Below are 17,585 nucleotides of genomic sequence, written 5' to 3'. Positions count from 1 at the left end.
ATTACAAACGATAATAAATATTTTTGAATAAATTTGAATATTTTATTTTATTTACGTGGCTTCACCATCGAAAACGTCAGAGCCAAGCACGACAATAGTTAGAGGGAAAAGCAAATGTGGGATAAAACTAAATCTTTCATCAACCTAAAGGTAAACATAAGGCAAATATATACATGACGAGCCAAATATTTCAGGGATATCTTAAGCTAAGGTTTCACTTGCACATATTTTAGGCTAAAGTTTAAGTATGCCAACATGAAGTGGTTAGTTGGAAAAATTTTAAGTAAAGAGGCAGGCTCTACAAAATCATATAAGTTGAAGTGTCAATTTTGTGTATTAAGCTGGTCTGCTTTAGAAGCAGGGAAAGGGTTGGGTGGGGGATGCCTTAAAAATGTGTAAAGTGGTCAAGAACTCAAGATTCATCCTCAAGTGGAAGGAAGGGTCCATCCACATGTAGTTTCCGCAGACTTAGAAGTCATACAAAGAGCATTATTCTGCTTACTACTTGGTACATTGTAAACCCTGAGGCGGACTCAGGATTTTAAGACAGTTCTACTCAAACGGTGCCCCCTAAAGATTTAGCGTTCATGGTGCCAAGTTATTTATGTATTCATATTATTTAAGATATATATATAGATACATATACAAGATTTCTACCGAAGTAACTTCGGGGTTCGATGACCCATCAATGTTATACATAGGTCCACCACTGCCCCTGAGCCAATTTACGTGATTCTCAATTATGTTAATGAATATTTATTACCTCCCATTAATATAAATATTGAATATACGTATAGAACAAACCACATCAGTTTTTTTTCTCTTTAAGAACGAAAAGGGATTACTATCACGTGGAAATGACTTACTTTTAATATTTTCCTTTTAACGCTTACGACTATCCTTGTTGTCATCTATAAATTCCCTAGCTAGCTTTATATCCTCTATCACTCTTCAACTTAAGCACAAAAACCTTCACTCTCTCAATTTTCTTCTCAAATGAGAAAAGGGAGATTAGTCAAGAGCACAAGTAGTAATTCCTCAAATGAAGATGCATTTGAGTTAAGAAAAGGGCCATGGACTACTGAGGAAGACAACCTTCTTATTAATCATGTAACTAGCCATGGCGAGGGTCGTTGGAATGCCTTAGCCAAATCTTCTGGTAAGGCATAATTTTCTTAACACAATTCTTGATTAATCCAAGTAAGAATAAGTCCTTTAGAAAGTCTCATGATATTCAACTTTTCTGTTTTCTAACTTTTGCAGGATTGAAGAGAACAGGGAAAAGTTGTAGGTTGAGATGGTTGAATTACTTGAAACCTGATGTTAAACGAGGAAACCTTAGCCCACAAGAACAACTCTTAATCCTTGAACTCCACTCTAAATGGGGAAACAGGTAAATATATCCAAGACTTTTACCAATTTGAGAGGCGAATTTAGAGCGGGTTTAACTAAAGTTAGCTAGTGTGTTCACTCATATGTAAACATATACAATTTTTTTAAAACATGTATCATACATTTTTTTAAACTCACTAGATTTTAAACTTACATTTAATAATGTTTGTGGATATAGGTGGTCGAAAATAGCAGAGCATTTACCTGGAAGAACAGATAATGAGATTAAGAATTATTGGAGAACAAGGGTGCAAAAACAAGCGCGACAACTTAAGGTTGATTCTAACAGTACAAAGTTTCTTGAAGCAATTAGGAGTTTTTGGATACCTAGGTTGCTTGAGAAAATGGAGCAATATTGTCCCTCTTCATCATCCCCTTCTTTTTCTTCATTTTCCGATATTGAAAAGCAGAATTCTGCTCTTCCTTCTTCCTTAATCAACGAGCAAGAATCTTTGCAATCACTAATAAATCCAAAACCAAATACATGTCAGGAAATTAGTCCAAGATTTTACTCACCAGAATCCAAAAGTATGGCAGAAAATGCCACTAGCTTTACTGGTAACTCTGTTTACAGCAATTCAACTCAAGAAGATTGTTATCATTTGGAGACTAGCAGCAGCTATTTTGAGGAGCAACCATATTTTTCAGCACTAGAATCTCAAGATATGTCCATCTCAGAGTATAATGGGATGGCAGAAGCCAATTGGTTTACGGACCAATTGTGGAACATTGATGAGTTCTGGCAATTCAGAAATATAGGAGATGTTGGCATCTCAAGTCAGAAGCTGTGTCACTGATATATTGTTAATATTGATTAGGGAGTTTGACGAAGTTTAACTTATTGAATCTATGAACGTAGCAAGTCGTCCGTCCATACTCTTAAAGTTTTACTGTATAGGTTGGTGTTTGCGGAGCTTGTGTAATGTAGTTGTAGTTAATGCTGAAGTAGAACTCCTTAGGAACAGCCTTCTTGTAGTATATAGAGGAGGTCCAAATTGTTAATCTTAATAGAGTAGATATCACTTGGTAATCCATATGGTATAGTTAGCTTCTAATGTTATATTCAAGCCAAAAACTTGTTCCCGACTGTCACGCGGGTGACCCGGGTTCGATCCCCGGCAACGACGTCAAAAACTTGTTGCTTCCAAACGCACACACAAGTATACGTGGTCGACAAGTAATATAGGATTGTAAGTCCAGATATCGTACCACAGGGACTTGTGATTAACTATCAACAAAATTAAATCAAACAATTAATCTATTCAAGTGAATCATAACGTATGAATATTTAACTAAAATTAATCTAGAGTAACAAATTAAGAGATTAAAGAAAATAACGACAAGCTTAAAGACGAATTCAATGTGAGTGAATATTCTAGAGTTGTGAGTTAGCTAACAATCCCGTTGAGTTTTCCACTGTGCGAAGCGAGATGTTTCGCGAGCAAAATTCCTTGTATATTCAATAATTAAATAATCATAGCTCCATTCTTGTAGTGTATAAAATACACATAAAATCTCTACTTTGCTCACAATTTCGTCTTCAACGTACCTACACATAAAATAAACTCAATTAAGCACAAATATAGTATAGTTTAGCATTAAAGCCCCAAAATATAAGATAAGTAATACACTAAAAATATGAAATTATAGCCAAATATCAATAACCCACTGTTAAACTTATTTGATTTCTTGCTCAATATTTTTTGGGGTGGGGGGTGGGGTTGTTTTCTTTTTCAAGGAGGTAGTGGACGGAGGGCAGTATTTCTATATGTTTTGGCTATTCAGTCACAGAAAGCCAACAAGAAAATTACTCCATCATAAGGGTTAGGTCAATATGCTGAGGAAAATGACCTGAGCATTGTCTTTTCATATAAAGGGGACTGATATTTCATAGATAATTGAAACCATTTTACCTCAAAGTACACTGTATAATTCAATCCATATTTCTTAACTAACCAATGCTTAAATAGGTCACTAACTGACGGCTAGTCATAACCAAAAATCCAGTCCTTTGATTGATAACTAGGATTCAAGTTACATCCTAACAGTTCAGAACCCATTTGTGGTTCTTTTTCACAAAAGAACGGCAATGCGTGTAAAAAAAAAAAAAAAAGAGTTACCTAACTATGTATAACGCTCTTTTAAAGAGCGCTATACTTTAACGGACATTTTGGACATTAAAGTATAGCGCTCTTTAAAAGAACGTTATACATATAACGCCTTTAGAAACAATGCTATATATGTATAGCGCAGTTATAAAGGGCGCTATACTTGTTTTGTGGGCCCACCAATAAGTCTCCTGCATTTAACTGACATAACAATAAGTCAAATGGGTATAGCGCCCTTTAAAAGAGCGTTATACCTAAAAACATTCAGCCCCCCCATCCCCCCCCGAGCTAGGCATTACCTTATTTAAAGGCGTTAGGATTTTACAAAAATCCATTCAAAAATATTCTTAACTCCCGTTCAAATTTTTCTTCTTATTAAATTCTCAAGAGCTGTCAAACTCATGCGACTGGCCCCTAAGTGTGCAGTCTCATCCTGTGGCCTGAAACCAGTGAGCTGCTGCAGCATGTCCAAATACTGCCCACGCGTCATCTCTCTCATGGCCTGAGGCAGTGCAACGGGCAGTCCATCAATATGCATCCCATATAAAACCTCCATGTCCTGCAGCGTGATGGTGGCCTCGCCAATGGGCAGGTGGAATGTGTGCGTCTCCGGTCGCCACTGCTCTATCAGGGCCGTGACCAAAGACCAGTCGAGCTGCAGCCGCCCGATCTCCAAAATCCTGTAGAAGCACGTATCTGTCACGACCCAAAATCTCACCCGTCGTGATGGCACATATCTCAATACTAGGCAAGCCCAAAAATCTCAATAAACCACAATTTCTCTTAAATTTGAAAACAAAATAATTAAATTCAGTAGAAGAAATCTCAAAATTTAAAATATATCACTCCCAAAACCCGGTGTCACTGAGTACATGAGCATCTAATGTGAATACAATATTTGACTGATAAAAACCACTACCTGAAAGTATAGAACAGTACAATAACTGAAGGAAAGAGAGGCAAGGTCAGCGGACGCCAAGCAGCTACCTTGATAGTCTCCAACTGACAGTACTCTGAAATTTAACAATCTCCGTGTCCGAAAGCACCTGAATCTGCACACGAGGTGCAGAGTGTAATATGAGTACAACTAACTCAATAAGTAACAAGACTAACCTTTGGGATGAAAGAAATGATGAGCTCCGCAGGTACAGTCCAGTAAAAATAATGGTACAAAAATGTAGGCATGCTTTTAAGTTCAACAGATAAACCTAGTACAAGTGAAATAGATCAATACTGCATGATATAAGGAATATGACATCTCAGTAGAAAGACCTCCTGTAGATACCGGTCACCAATTATTCGGTCATTCGGTACCGTTTATGGCCAGTCCAGCCCCAGGGTGTTCCAACCTGTATATATATATACACATCGACTGACAGACAGTCATTTAGTACGATATAAGGTCAATCCAGCCCTGGGGTAATTTATCCTCAAATGTAAATGATACGGACAAGATCCATGTCCAGATAAATTCATTACAATATAAATAAGTAAGGCAAGTCCATGCCCTGGAAAAATCCATCCCAAACATATATATAAGCAGTAAGTAAGGCAAGTCCATGCCCTAGAAAATCCATCCCGAATATATATAATCATCTACGCTCACTGGGGGTGTACAGACTCCGGAGGGGCTCCTTTAGCCCAAGCACTATAAATCGACCGCGCTCACTAGGGGTGTGTGCAGACTCTCGAAGGGGTTCCTTCAGCCCAAGCGTGATATAAAGCCAATATGGCCTACTGCAGACGGGCATTCCCGATCCGTATAATAATAAAGCCAATAAGGTCTGCTGCAGGCGGGCAGCCCCGATCCATAAAATAGTAAAGCCAATAAGGCCTGCTGCATGCGGGCGGCCCCGATCCATAAAATAGTAAAGCCAATAAGGCCTGCTGCAGCGCGGGTAGCTCCGATCCATAAAATAGTAAAGCCAATAAGGCATGCTGCAGGCGGGCAGGCCTGATCCATAAAATAGTAAAGCCAATAAGGCCTGCTGCAGGCGGGCAACCCCGATCCATAAAATAATAACATATATAAAGCCAAATGGCCTGCTGCGTTACGCAGCTCAATCCCATAAATATCCTTACACTGGATAATTATTATTGAGTATGAAATGTATATTTTAGAACAATTAATTCAATAGCATCACGACCCCATGGGTCCTAAAATATCGATACATAGCCTAAACATGATCTTTATTACTAGCCTCAGCTTAATTCCTCTAACACGTGCCACATGTTCAGATAATAACATGATTCTTTAATTTTTCTTCTTAACAGGAATTATTCAACGCACACTTTCTGTGGTGCACGTCTACATGTTCGTCACCTATCGTGTCTGTCATCTCCAAACAATTCATATCATATCAAATTCGGGGATTCATACCCTCAGAACCAAGTTTAGAAGTTTTACTTACCTCAGAGCGTGAAATTCTTTGCTCTGCTATGCCTTTGCCTCGCAATTCGGCCTCTGAATGCCTCGAATCTAGTCACAAATAATTCGTTTCAGTCAAAAAAATTTATTGGAATTAACTTCATAAGAAAATGCTAATTTTTCATAAAAATTCGAATTTTAGCTCAAAAATCGCCTGTGGGGCCCACATCTCGGAACTCGACAAAAGTTATAAAATCCGAAAGTCCATTCAACCACGAGTCTAACCATACTAATTTTATCAAAATCCGACCCCAACTCGACCCTCAAATCTTCAATTTAAACTAAGAGGGTTTTCAAACTTTTCCAAATTAATTCGCCAATTAAATAAAAAAAAATTATGGATTCGGGTAATTTAACCAATATTGAGTTAAGAACACTTACCTCGGTGTTTCCTCTGAAAATCACCCAAAACTGGCCTCAATCCGAGCTCCAAATCGTCAAAAATTGAAAATGGGACGAAGTCCCATTTCAGAACTTAAACTCACTGCCCAAGCTTTTCTTCTTCTTGAACGCGGTCAGTACCTCGCGTTCGCGAAGCACAAAATAGTTCCCGTCCAAATTCCTGCTTCGCGAACGCGACATCACCATCGCGTTCGCGAAGCACAAAATGCCTCTGCCTCAATGCCTTCTACGTGAATGCGTTCAACCCATCGCGAACGCGATGCTTCATTCCCCCTCAATACGCGAACGCGACACCCCCTACGCGAACGCGTAGACCAATTGCCTGGGGTCCTCAGCTGCTTCCTCTCTTCTTCGCGAATGCGTTCTTCTCTTCGCGAACGCGAAGAGCAAATATTGCCAGCCTCTCAGTTCCTCTTCGCGAACGCGAGGCTCCACTCGCGAACGCGATGAAGGAAACCAGATGGTGCATCAGAAAAATTCCAGCAGAGTTCCAAGTCCAAAATCCAACCCGTTAACCATTCGAAACTCACCCGAGCCCCTCGGGACCTCAACCAAATATACCAACAAGTCCTAAAACATCATACGAACTTAGTCGAACCCTCAAATCACCTAAAACAACACTAGAACCATGAAATACACCCCAATTCAAGCCTAATGAACTTTAAAATTTCTAATTTCTACAAACGACTCCGGAACCTATCAAATAATATCCAATTGACCTCATATTTTGCACACAAGTCATAAATGAAATAACAGAGATATTCAAATTTTCAGAATCGGATTCCGACCTCGATATCAAAAAGTCAACCCCCCGGTCAAACTTCCCAAAATTCAACTTTTGGCATTTCAAGTCAAATTCTACTACGTACCTCCAAATAATTTTTCGGACACGCTTCTAAGTCCAAAATTACCATACGGAGCTATTGGAATTATCAAAACTCCATTCCGAGGTTGTTTACACATAAGTCGACATTCGGTCACTATTTTAACTTAAGCTTTAAACCTTGGGACTAAGTATTCCAATTCATTCCAAAACCTCACCGGACCCGAACCAATTACTCCGGTAATTCACACAACAACTGTAAAAGTACAATTTGAGCAGTAAATGGGAAGACGGGGTTGTAATACTCAAAACGACCGGTCGGGTCATTACAATCTCTCCCACTTAAATATACGTTCGTCCTCGAACGTGCCAAGAGTTGTTTCCAAGCCATCAAATCACTGTTCTATCTTACCACACACGTGTCCGGGGGTGAACCCCCGTCACCCTATTCCATATAGTCTTGAACACACAATACCACTGAAATTATTGATTTAACTTTGGCCCATAAACCTTGGAAATTAATTTTCAACCTTTATAATTTCTTTCAAGACACAAATCTTACATTTACACACTGTATGAGTTTGAACAAGCTGTATCAAGCCATAACCATAACCACGGATATAATCAACTAACATATTACACAACTCGCATGCTCGTAGCACCATTCCTGATCACAGTGACTACTCCAAAACTAACTACATACTAGTATTAAACCCATATTGAACCAAACCTCATCCCAAAAATCTTCGTACACTGTTGATAATAAAAGAAACACGCGAAATTTCATCACCACTTACCAGACCAACGAGTCACAGAGCTCTCTCGCCCCAACCAGAACCATAATCACTTTCTGAGCCGACTTTCAATATTATACTCCCGAATATACCGAAATCAAACTTGATAGTACCCATTCTAGGTCCAATGACCTTATATTACTAAACATAACTGTTCCATAGACATGTCGCACCAATATAACTCAGAGCTACAACTGTGATGCTATAAGCTCATTATATATAGTAGAACCAAGACACACAAATTTAATAACAGTAACCGGATCTTCTAGAGCTCACATTAACATCACTCCTACGGACAACTCACGTTCTATAGTATCAATATCTAGACCCGCACGGACAACTCCTGTGCCAATAATATCAGTATATGGATCCGTACGGACAACTCACGTGCCAATAATATAATCCACCTGGCATGGTCACATGCCTTTAATTCAAGCATAACATACGGGAGCAATCAAATAAGTACACATGAACCATCATAATTGATCAAAACTCTAGCACTCGCATGGCTATCACATCCTTCATGCACGATCATCCCACTAGAAATATTTCCATAATTCTTTCGTGCCATATAGCAATAATTTGAATATCAGCAGTTTATCAACCAGGTGAGTACTACAACCAATGAACATCCGTAAGTGAAAACACAATGCGCCTTTTGAAATGCGCACCCTTCTCAGGGATTACCGAGCAGTTATAACATTCATCTAATTATCTGAAATTGACCATTATGTCTAAAATTCATGATCTTCCTTTCAAGAATGAATCGCCACCTTGTACTTGTAAATCTTAATCCCGCGCCACATGCCACATCTATCATGCCATCATGTGACAAGCACGAGAATCTCATTATCAACTATGGGTAAGCAGCAAATTACATACTCGGTCATTCAGTAACCTTCATCTTTCTTCCTTCCAGGAGAAATTCATAATACACAACACGTTCCCTACACCGGTAGAATATATCCGGTTCAACCTATGGTAGAAATCATTAAGAATATTTTGAAATCCATTTGCACATAACCAAACTATCAGAACTAAATTCCTCTAACTCGACCAAACCACGTAGGTCACCAAAACCCAAGAATATTGCCACCAAACATCTGTAGAGTCTCACCACATCATAATTACCCCTATAAATACCACAACCGAAATACTCACTCTGAAAATACCTTATTTGAGTCTAAAGTCGTTTCATTCACCTTCCTGATACCGAAATATAAAATCCATAATGATATACAAAAATGACACAAGTCTCGACACCATCCAACTTAAATCTCAGATTTTAGCCATAAACAATTCCACCAAAAATTTTTAATTGTTACATATTAATCTCGAATTCATTAGAACTTTTTCGAGAGTCACCCCCTTTGTTCAAATCCACATTACACAGCCCAAATGGGCCAAAAGACATGTGCCCCATTAGCATAAAACACTCAAAGAAGTAACTCTACTTTAATACCACATATCAAATTCATACTCCGTACGCACTACATCATTCACAAATAACAACTCACTCATCCCACGATTTTCATATACTCATAAAGTGCAATATAACCCGTATCCAAAAAATTTCTTACTCGAGTAATTCTCGAACTCCACCTCTGCAAGTCATTACTGATTCCCAAGTATACTTCAGATCAAAACAAAAAATATTTGACACATAACCATGAATTAAATTGTCAATAGCAGGCTCTCCCACTTGGCTCAAAGCCATAGATTAAAATACTTGATAACTCACAATACCCATACTTTATTACTGCCTTAATACCGCAGCCAGTTAAATAAAAATTCTTCTCAAGCTCAAGACACACCAACCAACCTCAATCATCCCCTAATCTCGCATTCATTCTCTTAACACTCAAGTCAACTTTCTCAACCAGATTCAAATTCGAGTCTCAACACATACACCCCGCTGGCAAAAATGAAACTCTATATTCACATCATAAGGAACATACCTACATAAATTACTCCGTATGAGATAACCCACCTGCTTAGTCTTAAATTGGCATCTTGTTATACCCTTTCGCAGCCACAATTACTATGAAATCACTTAATCTGTTTGAGTCCAAACTCATTAAACAGACACGAGAATTTAATTTGCCCCAAAATTTAACAACGTGAAAGATCTTTCAAAACATTCACACTCGAGATTGTACGTCACATCAAAACGAAAATAAAGCACCCAATGGCCTTCCTTTACATTTCAAGGAAACACTTCTCGTCACATTCAAATCGTCTTAACACATCCCGCAGTTACATCATACTCATCACAAAGCCACTCCACCGTTCATTGAGCCACAAATTTCACTCGTAGGGATATTACCGGACATATGAGTCCAAATGTACATGTTACAACTGAAGCTACCGAGCCTAAGCTGCGGTCTAAACCTGGCATCAAGTCCTCCAGACTGGCCCATCACCAAAACACAGAATACATATCTTGAACCTCGTTCATAAAATCACAAGCCGGTGATGCACAGCTGATACCGAGTGCTCATGTGCGCATACGAATGCGTGGAAGAAATTCAAAGAGTTATGTTTCAAGCTGAATCAATTCCGAACGATAGAATACAAGAAAGTGAAAAATTTTCCTAAGGTTTTGGCAGCCTCTTGAAGATAAGTACAGACGTCTCTGTACCTATCCGCAAAACTCTACTAAACCTGCTCAAGACTCGTAAGACCTATGTTTCCTAGAGCTTTGTTACCAGCTTGTCACGATCCAAAATCTCACCCGTCATGATGGCACCTATCTCAATACTAGGCAAGCCCAAAAATCTCAATAAACCACAATTTCTCTCAAGTTTGAAAATAGAATAATTAAATTCAGTGGAAGAAATCTCAAAATTTCAAATATATCACTCCCAAAACTCGGTGTCACTGAGTACATGAGCATCTAATGTAAATACAATATTTGACTGATAAAAATCACTGCCTGAAAGTATAAAACAGTATAATAACTAAAGGAAAGAGAGGCAAGGTCAGCAGACGCCAAGCAGCTACATTGATAGTCTCCAACTAACAGTACTCTAAAATCTAACAATCTCCGTGTCCGAAAGTACCTGGATCTACACACGAGGTGCAGAGTGTAATATGAGTACAACTAACTCAATAAGTAACAAGACTAACCTTTGGCTGAAAGAAATGATGAGCTCCGCAAGTACAGTCCAGTAAAAATAATGGTACAGAAATGTAGGCATGCTTTCAAGTTCAACAGATAAACTCATTACAAGTGAAATAGATCAATATTGCATGATATAAGAAATATAACATCTCAGTAGCAAGACCTCTTGTAGATATTGGTCAGCAATTATTCGGTCACTCGGTACCGTTTATGGCCAGTCCAGCCCTGGTGTGTTCCAACCCGTATATATATACACATCGACTGACAGTCAGTCATTTATTACTGTATAAGGCCAATCCAGCCCTGGGGTAATTTATCCCCAAATGTAAATGATACGGACAAGATCCATGTCCAGGTAAATTCATTACAATATAAATAAGTAAGGCAAGTCCATGCCATGTGAAAATCCATCTCAAACATATATATAAGCAGTAAGTAAGGCAAGTCCATGCCCTAGGAAATCCATCCCGAATATATATAATCATCTACACTCAATGGGGGTGTACAGATTCCGGAGGGGCTCCTTCAGCCCAAGCGCTATAAGTCGACCGCGCTCACTGTGGGTGTGTGCAGACTCTCGGAGAGGCTCATTTAGTCCATGCGTGATATAAAGCAAATATGGCCTACTGTAGGCGGGCAGTCCCGATCCGTATAATAATAAAGCTAATGAGGCCTGCTGCAGGCGGGCAGCCCCGATCCATAAAATAGTAAAGCCAATAAGACATGCTGCAGGCGGGCAGCCCCGATCCATAAAATAGTAAAGCTAATAAGGTCTGCTGCAGGCGGGCAGCCCCGATTCATAAAATAGTAAAGCCAATAAGGCCTGCTACAGCGGGCAGCCCCGATCAATAAAATAGTAAAGGCAATAAGGCCTGTTGCAGGCGGGCAGCCCCGATCCATAAAATAGTAAAACCAATAAGGCCTGCTGCAGGCGGGCAGCCCCGATCCATAAAATAGTAACATATATAAAGCCAAATAGCCTGCTGCGTTGCGCAGCTCAATCCCATAAATATCCTTACATTGGACAATTATTACTGAGTATGAAATGTATATTTTAGAACAATTAAATCAACAGCACCACGACCCCATGGGTCCTAAAATATCGACACATAGCATAAACATGATCTTTATTACTAGCCTCAGCTTAATTCCTCTAATACGTGCCACATGTTCAGATAATAACATGATTCTTTAATTTTTCTTCTTCACAGGATTTATTCAAAGCACACTTTTTGTGGTGCAAGTCTATATGCTCGTCACCTATCGTATATGTCACCTCCAAACAATTCATATCATACCAAATTCGGGGATTCATACCCTCAGAACCAAGTTTAGAAGTGTTACTTACCTCAGAGCGTGAAATTCTTTACTCTGCTATGCCTTTGCCTCGCAATTCGGCCTCCGAATTCCTCGAATCTAGTCACAAATAATTCGTTTCAGTAAAAAAAAATTATTGGAATGAACTTCATAAGAAAATGCTAATTTTCCATAAAAAATCGAATTTAAGCTCAAATATCGCCTGTGGGGCCCACATCTCGGAACTCGATAAAAATTACAAAATCTGAAAGCTCATTCAACCACGAGTCTAACCATACCAATTTTATCAAAATACGACCCCAACTCGACCCTCAAATCTTCAATTTAAACTAAGAGGATTTTTAAACTTTTCCAAATTAATTCGCCAATTAAATGATAAAAACAACCATGGATTCGGGTAATTTAACCAATATTGAGTTAAGAACACTTACCTCGTTGTTTCCTCTGAAAATTACCCAAAAATCGCCTCAATCCGACCTCCAAATCGTCAAAAACTGAAAATGGGACGAAGTCCCATTTTCATAAATTAAACTCACTACCCAGGCTTTTCTTCTTCGCGAACGCGGTCAGTGCCTCGCGTTCGCGAAGCACAAAATAGTTCCCGTCCAAATTTCTCCTTCACGAACACGACATCACCCTCGCGTTCGCGAAGCACAAAATGCCTCTGCCTCAATGCCTTCTACGCGAACGCTTTTAACCCATCGCGAACGCGATGCTTCATTCCCCGTCACTACGCGAACGCGTAGACCAATTGCCTGGGGTCCTCAGCTGCTTCCTCTCTTCTTCGCGAACGCATAACACCTCTCGCGTTTGCGATGCACACCCAGTCCACTCTTCGCGAACGCGTTCTTCTCTTCGCGAACGCGAAGAGCAAATATTGCCAGCCTCTCAGTTCCTCTTCGCGAACGCGAGGCTCCACTCGTGAACGCGATGAAGGAAACCAGATGGTGCATCAGAAAAATTCCAGCAGAGTTCCAAGTCCAAAATCCAACCCGTTAACCATTCGAAACTCACCCTAGCCCTCGGGAACTCAACCAAATATACCAACAAATCCAAAAACACCATACGAACTTAGTTGAACCCTCAAATCACCTAAAACAACGCTAAAACCATGAATTACACCCCAATTCAAGTCTAATGAACTTTGAAATTTCTAATTTCTACAAATAACTCCGGATCTATCAAATCACGTCCGATTGACCTCAAATTTTATACACAAGTCATAAATGAAATAACAGAGGTATTCAAATTTTCAGAATCGGATTCCGACCTCGATATCAAAAAGTCAACCCCCGTTCAAACTTCCAAAAATTCAACTTTCGGCATTTCAAGCCAAATTCCACTACATACCTCCAAATAATTTTTCGGACACGCTCCTAAGTCCAAAATCACCATACGGAGCTATTGGAATTATCAAAACTCCATTCTGAGTTCGTTTACACATAAGTCGACATCCGGTCACTATTTTAACTTAAGTTTTAAACCTTGGAACTAAGTGTTTCAATTCATTCCAAAACTTCATCGAACCCGAACCAATTAGCCCGGTAATTCACACAACAACTGTAAAGTACAATTTGAGCAGTAAATGGGGAGATGGGGTTGTAATACTCAAAACGATCGGCCGGGTCGTTACAGTATCCCGCAGGCGCTGGACTACACGGGGATGGAGATCTCAGTCCTTCATAAAATCCCACATGTCGTCCACTCTCCTGGCGCGGAGAGTCTGGGTCAGTAACTCTCCCTCCCATACGTAGGGGGACCTATGATCGCCCTATAATACTAATAGCTCATCGGAGAAAGGTCCGGGATGCATAGGCGGCACGTCCATGTCGTCTACTGTAAATTAAACAACATTAATTGTATGTTTGATCTGTAAATTAAATAATTAATTTTTAAAGATATACAATATTTAATTGGAAAGAGTATATATCTATGGGTTCCAGGCTCGATATTTGAGGCCCAGTAGCACCAAGCTATCCTGAATTCTTGTATGTGTCAATTTTATTATTTTCATAATTTTGTATGTTTGTTTTGTAAATTAAATAATTATTTTTTATAATCCTACAATAATTAATTGGACAGAGTATATATCTATGGGTTCCAGGCTCGATATTTGAGGCCCAGTAGCACCAAGCTATCCTGAATTCTTGTATGTGTCAATTTTAATATTTTACATGTTAGTTTCATAATTTTATATATTTGTTTTGTAAATAAATAATTAATTTTTATAAATTGGACAGAGTTTGTGTTTGATCTATCAATATAAGAGATACTTAAACTGCAGGGATACTACGCTAAAAGGCTCTACATTTTACTACGCTAAAAGGGCACTATATTACTAGTCTTTAAGCAAATAAATAATCTAAACTAGATAAAAAAACAATAAATTTAATCACAAAACATTCACGAAAATACATATAAAACAGTAAAAGAAATTTATTAAATATTTTTATTAACAAATTATAATGATTTCTCAATTTTTACATATTTTTTTAGAACACTAATATCTTAGTTTGGATAAAAATAACATACTAGCTTAATCGCAAAAAAAATATAAAATAATATGGAAACACATTGGTGGGCCCACAAAACAGGTATAGCGCTCTTTATAACTGTGTTATACATATATAGTGTTGTTTCTAAAGGCGTTATATGTATAACGCTCTTTTAAAGAGCGCTATACTTTAACGTCCAAAACGTCCGTTAAAGTATAGCGCTCTTTAAAAGAGCGTTATACATAGTTAGGTAATTTTTTTACACGCATTTCCGTTCTTTTTGTCAAAAAGAACCACAAATAGGTTCTGGAACCTTACAACTTTACCTTACATAGGTGTAGAATTTCAAGTCCAACCCCATTAAAGGTGTTTTCCTCTTATATCATACATACTTATTTGAGGGGAAAAGAGTAAATAAAGAATTACTTCACAGCCAGAAACCACAAACAGCCAGAAACCACAGTTCAAAGGATGCATTAAACTTATAAACAGCCAGAAACCACAGTTCAAAGGATGCATTAAACTTATAATTTGACGTTTGACTTAAGGGCTTCTCACTTTTATTTATATATATATATATATATATATATATATATATATATATATATATATATATATATATATATATATATATTGATTTTTAGAATTAATTTTTATATGCATACATGATGTTTATTATTCTATTATTACCAATTTAGTAAAAGAATAAATCTACAAAGTATTATTTAAAAAGAATTTCAACATCGGCGCTATAAGAGGGGGAGAGTGATTATTTTCTAAAGTTAGTGACTAATTTGATTGTCTAAAACAAAATTAGAGGAGGAAAGCAATAAGAAAATTCATAAATGAGCTAGATCAATCGATAATCTTTTTAAGGAAATTGTGTTTATCTAAAGAATCAAAGTAAAATTTTAATGTGATATTTTTTCAATCTCATTTCAACAATTCTTCAAATAGCTACCCTCCCAAACCAACCGAATAGATTTGAACAAGTATGATAGCCTCCCCTGAACTTACTACATAGATTTGAAAAGACATGTAGGTATATTGCATCCTATATATGCGACATATCTATATAAATTATCGGTCCAGTCTTCTTCCTCGACCAGACAGAACCAAAAACGGTCCCCCTGCCCTTATATTTAATCAAAAATCTTCATTGGAGCTCACCCATCCCCTAAAAATCATGTCCTCTATATTTTAGCAAGCTAACACCGGATCCAAGGTGTTGTCGTGTAGTGGATCTCGCCTATTGCTCGTTTCGGCTACCAAATCATCAATTTTTCACAATTCAAAAAACTTTAAATCGAGGTATTCCGACTTTTTGGTAAAACTCATGTATATAAATTACTCATTAGTTATTTTTACTGTGTTGTATGTTTTTTGTGATCGTTTTGTGATATAATTAATTTTTTTGTTTTTTATCCGGATTAGTTTATTTATGTGCTAAAATAAATTAAAAATATATTTTGTTATTTTATTGAATATTATTGTTATGTATGATTTTAGTGTTGTGCATATATTAATATGTGACTTTATTATTGTTTAGTACCCTTTAGTGTTATGTTGTGCCTTTAATTATTATGTAGTGCTCTTTAGCGTAGTAAAACTGCTAATAAATTTTAGCTTATGGTAGTGGACTTTGTTTATAGCCATTTAGAGTAGTGTGACTTTAGTGCTCTTTAATATTCCGTAGTCTAGAATAAAAACTATGGGCTCTCCTTAACAAACTCGGTTAGAGTACTCAATTATGAATTTAATATATTAGTAGATAATTATCAAATATTAGATATGAGTCATAAAATAATCAGTTGATGTTACAAAAGAGACGCTGCCGGAAAATTTGGGCAAAATATAACAGTTAACAAATAAATCGTTACGAATGAAATAAATTTATTATTATTTACTATTAAGTTTGTAGATTTATTATATGAATAGTTATTGAATATATCTTGATTACTTATGAAAATTTAATATCTAATTCTATTATAACCCAAAAAAACTTTAAAAGATGATAGTTCAAACACAACCCTGTCGAATTTTAGTAAACAAATGTAGGAAACTAACATATCAAATATTAATATAGAAAGTTTATCAATCTAAGTATTTTTTATATGAATAATTACTAAAATATCTTTTTAGTTATTGAAATAAATATTTAATTCTCTGTTAACCCCAAAAATATCTGAAAAAAGATGATAGTTCAAACAAAAACCCTCTCGCATTTTAGTCAAAAAAATGTAAGAAAATAACATATAAAACAACAATATAAAACATTTGTCAACCTAAGTATTTTTATATGAATACTTATTAATTATATCATGTATAGTTATGAAAATTAATTATTTAATTTTATTATACCCAAAAATTGCAGAAAAAAGATCATAGTTCAAACAAAATCCTGCCGAATTTTAGTCAAAAATGTAAGAAACTAACATATAAAATAATAATATAGAAAATGTATCAACCTAAGTAATAATATAGAAAATTTATCGATTAAATGTTAATATAAAAAAATATTGCAATATATTTAAACATGTTAAGCGATTAAACAGAAAAATACTTTAATTAATATTGTTCAATTTACAGACATCGTTATGGAGCTTCCCCATGTGCATCCCGGACATGCATCTCGAGAGCTACTGTTACTCCAGGGCAATCATAGGTCTTCACACATCTGGGATGGGCAGTGTCTGTCCCAG

General features: G+C 37.1%; 1 protein-coding gene across 1 annotated transcript; it reads left to right on the top strand.

Moving 5' to 3' along the window:
• The first annotated feature begins 961 nt into the window (after positions 1 to 961).
• Positions 962 to 2,469, top strand: LOC104084960 (MYB-like transcription factor EOBI). The gene is made up of 3 exons (XM_009588922.4): positions 962 to 1,159; positions 1,264 to 1,393; positions 1,571 to 2,469. Exons 1-3 carry the CDS (start codon positions 997 to 999, stop codon positions 2,187 to 2,189), a joined length of 912 nt encoding a protein of 303 aa, XP_009587217.1. The 5' UTR covers positions 962 to 996; the 3' UTR covers positions 2,190 to 2,469.
• The last annotated feature ends 15,116 nt before the right edge of the window (positions 2,470 to 17,585 follow it).

This window comes from Nicotiana tomentosiformis, chromosome 4 (genome assembly GCF_000390325.3).
Source record: "Nicotiana tomentosiformis chromosome 4, ASM39032v3, whole genome shotgun sequence".
Lineage (NCBI taxonomy): Eukaryota > Viridiplantae > Streptophyta > Magnoliopsida > Solanales > Solanaceae > Nicotiana > Nicotiana tomentosiformis.
The sequence above is the reverse complement of the archived record's forward strand: the minus strand, read 5'-3'. Positions and strand labels throughout refer to the sequence as shown.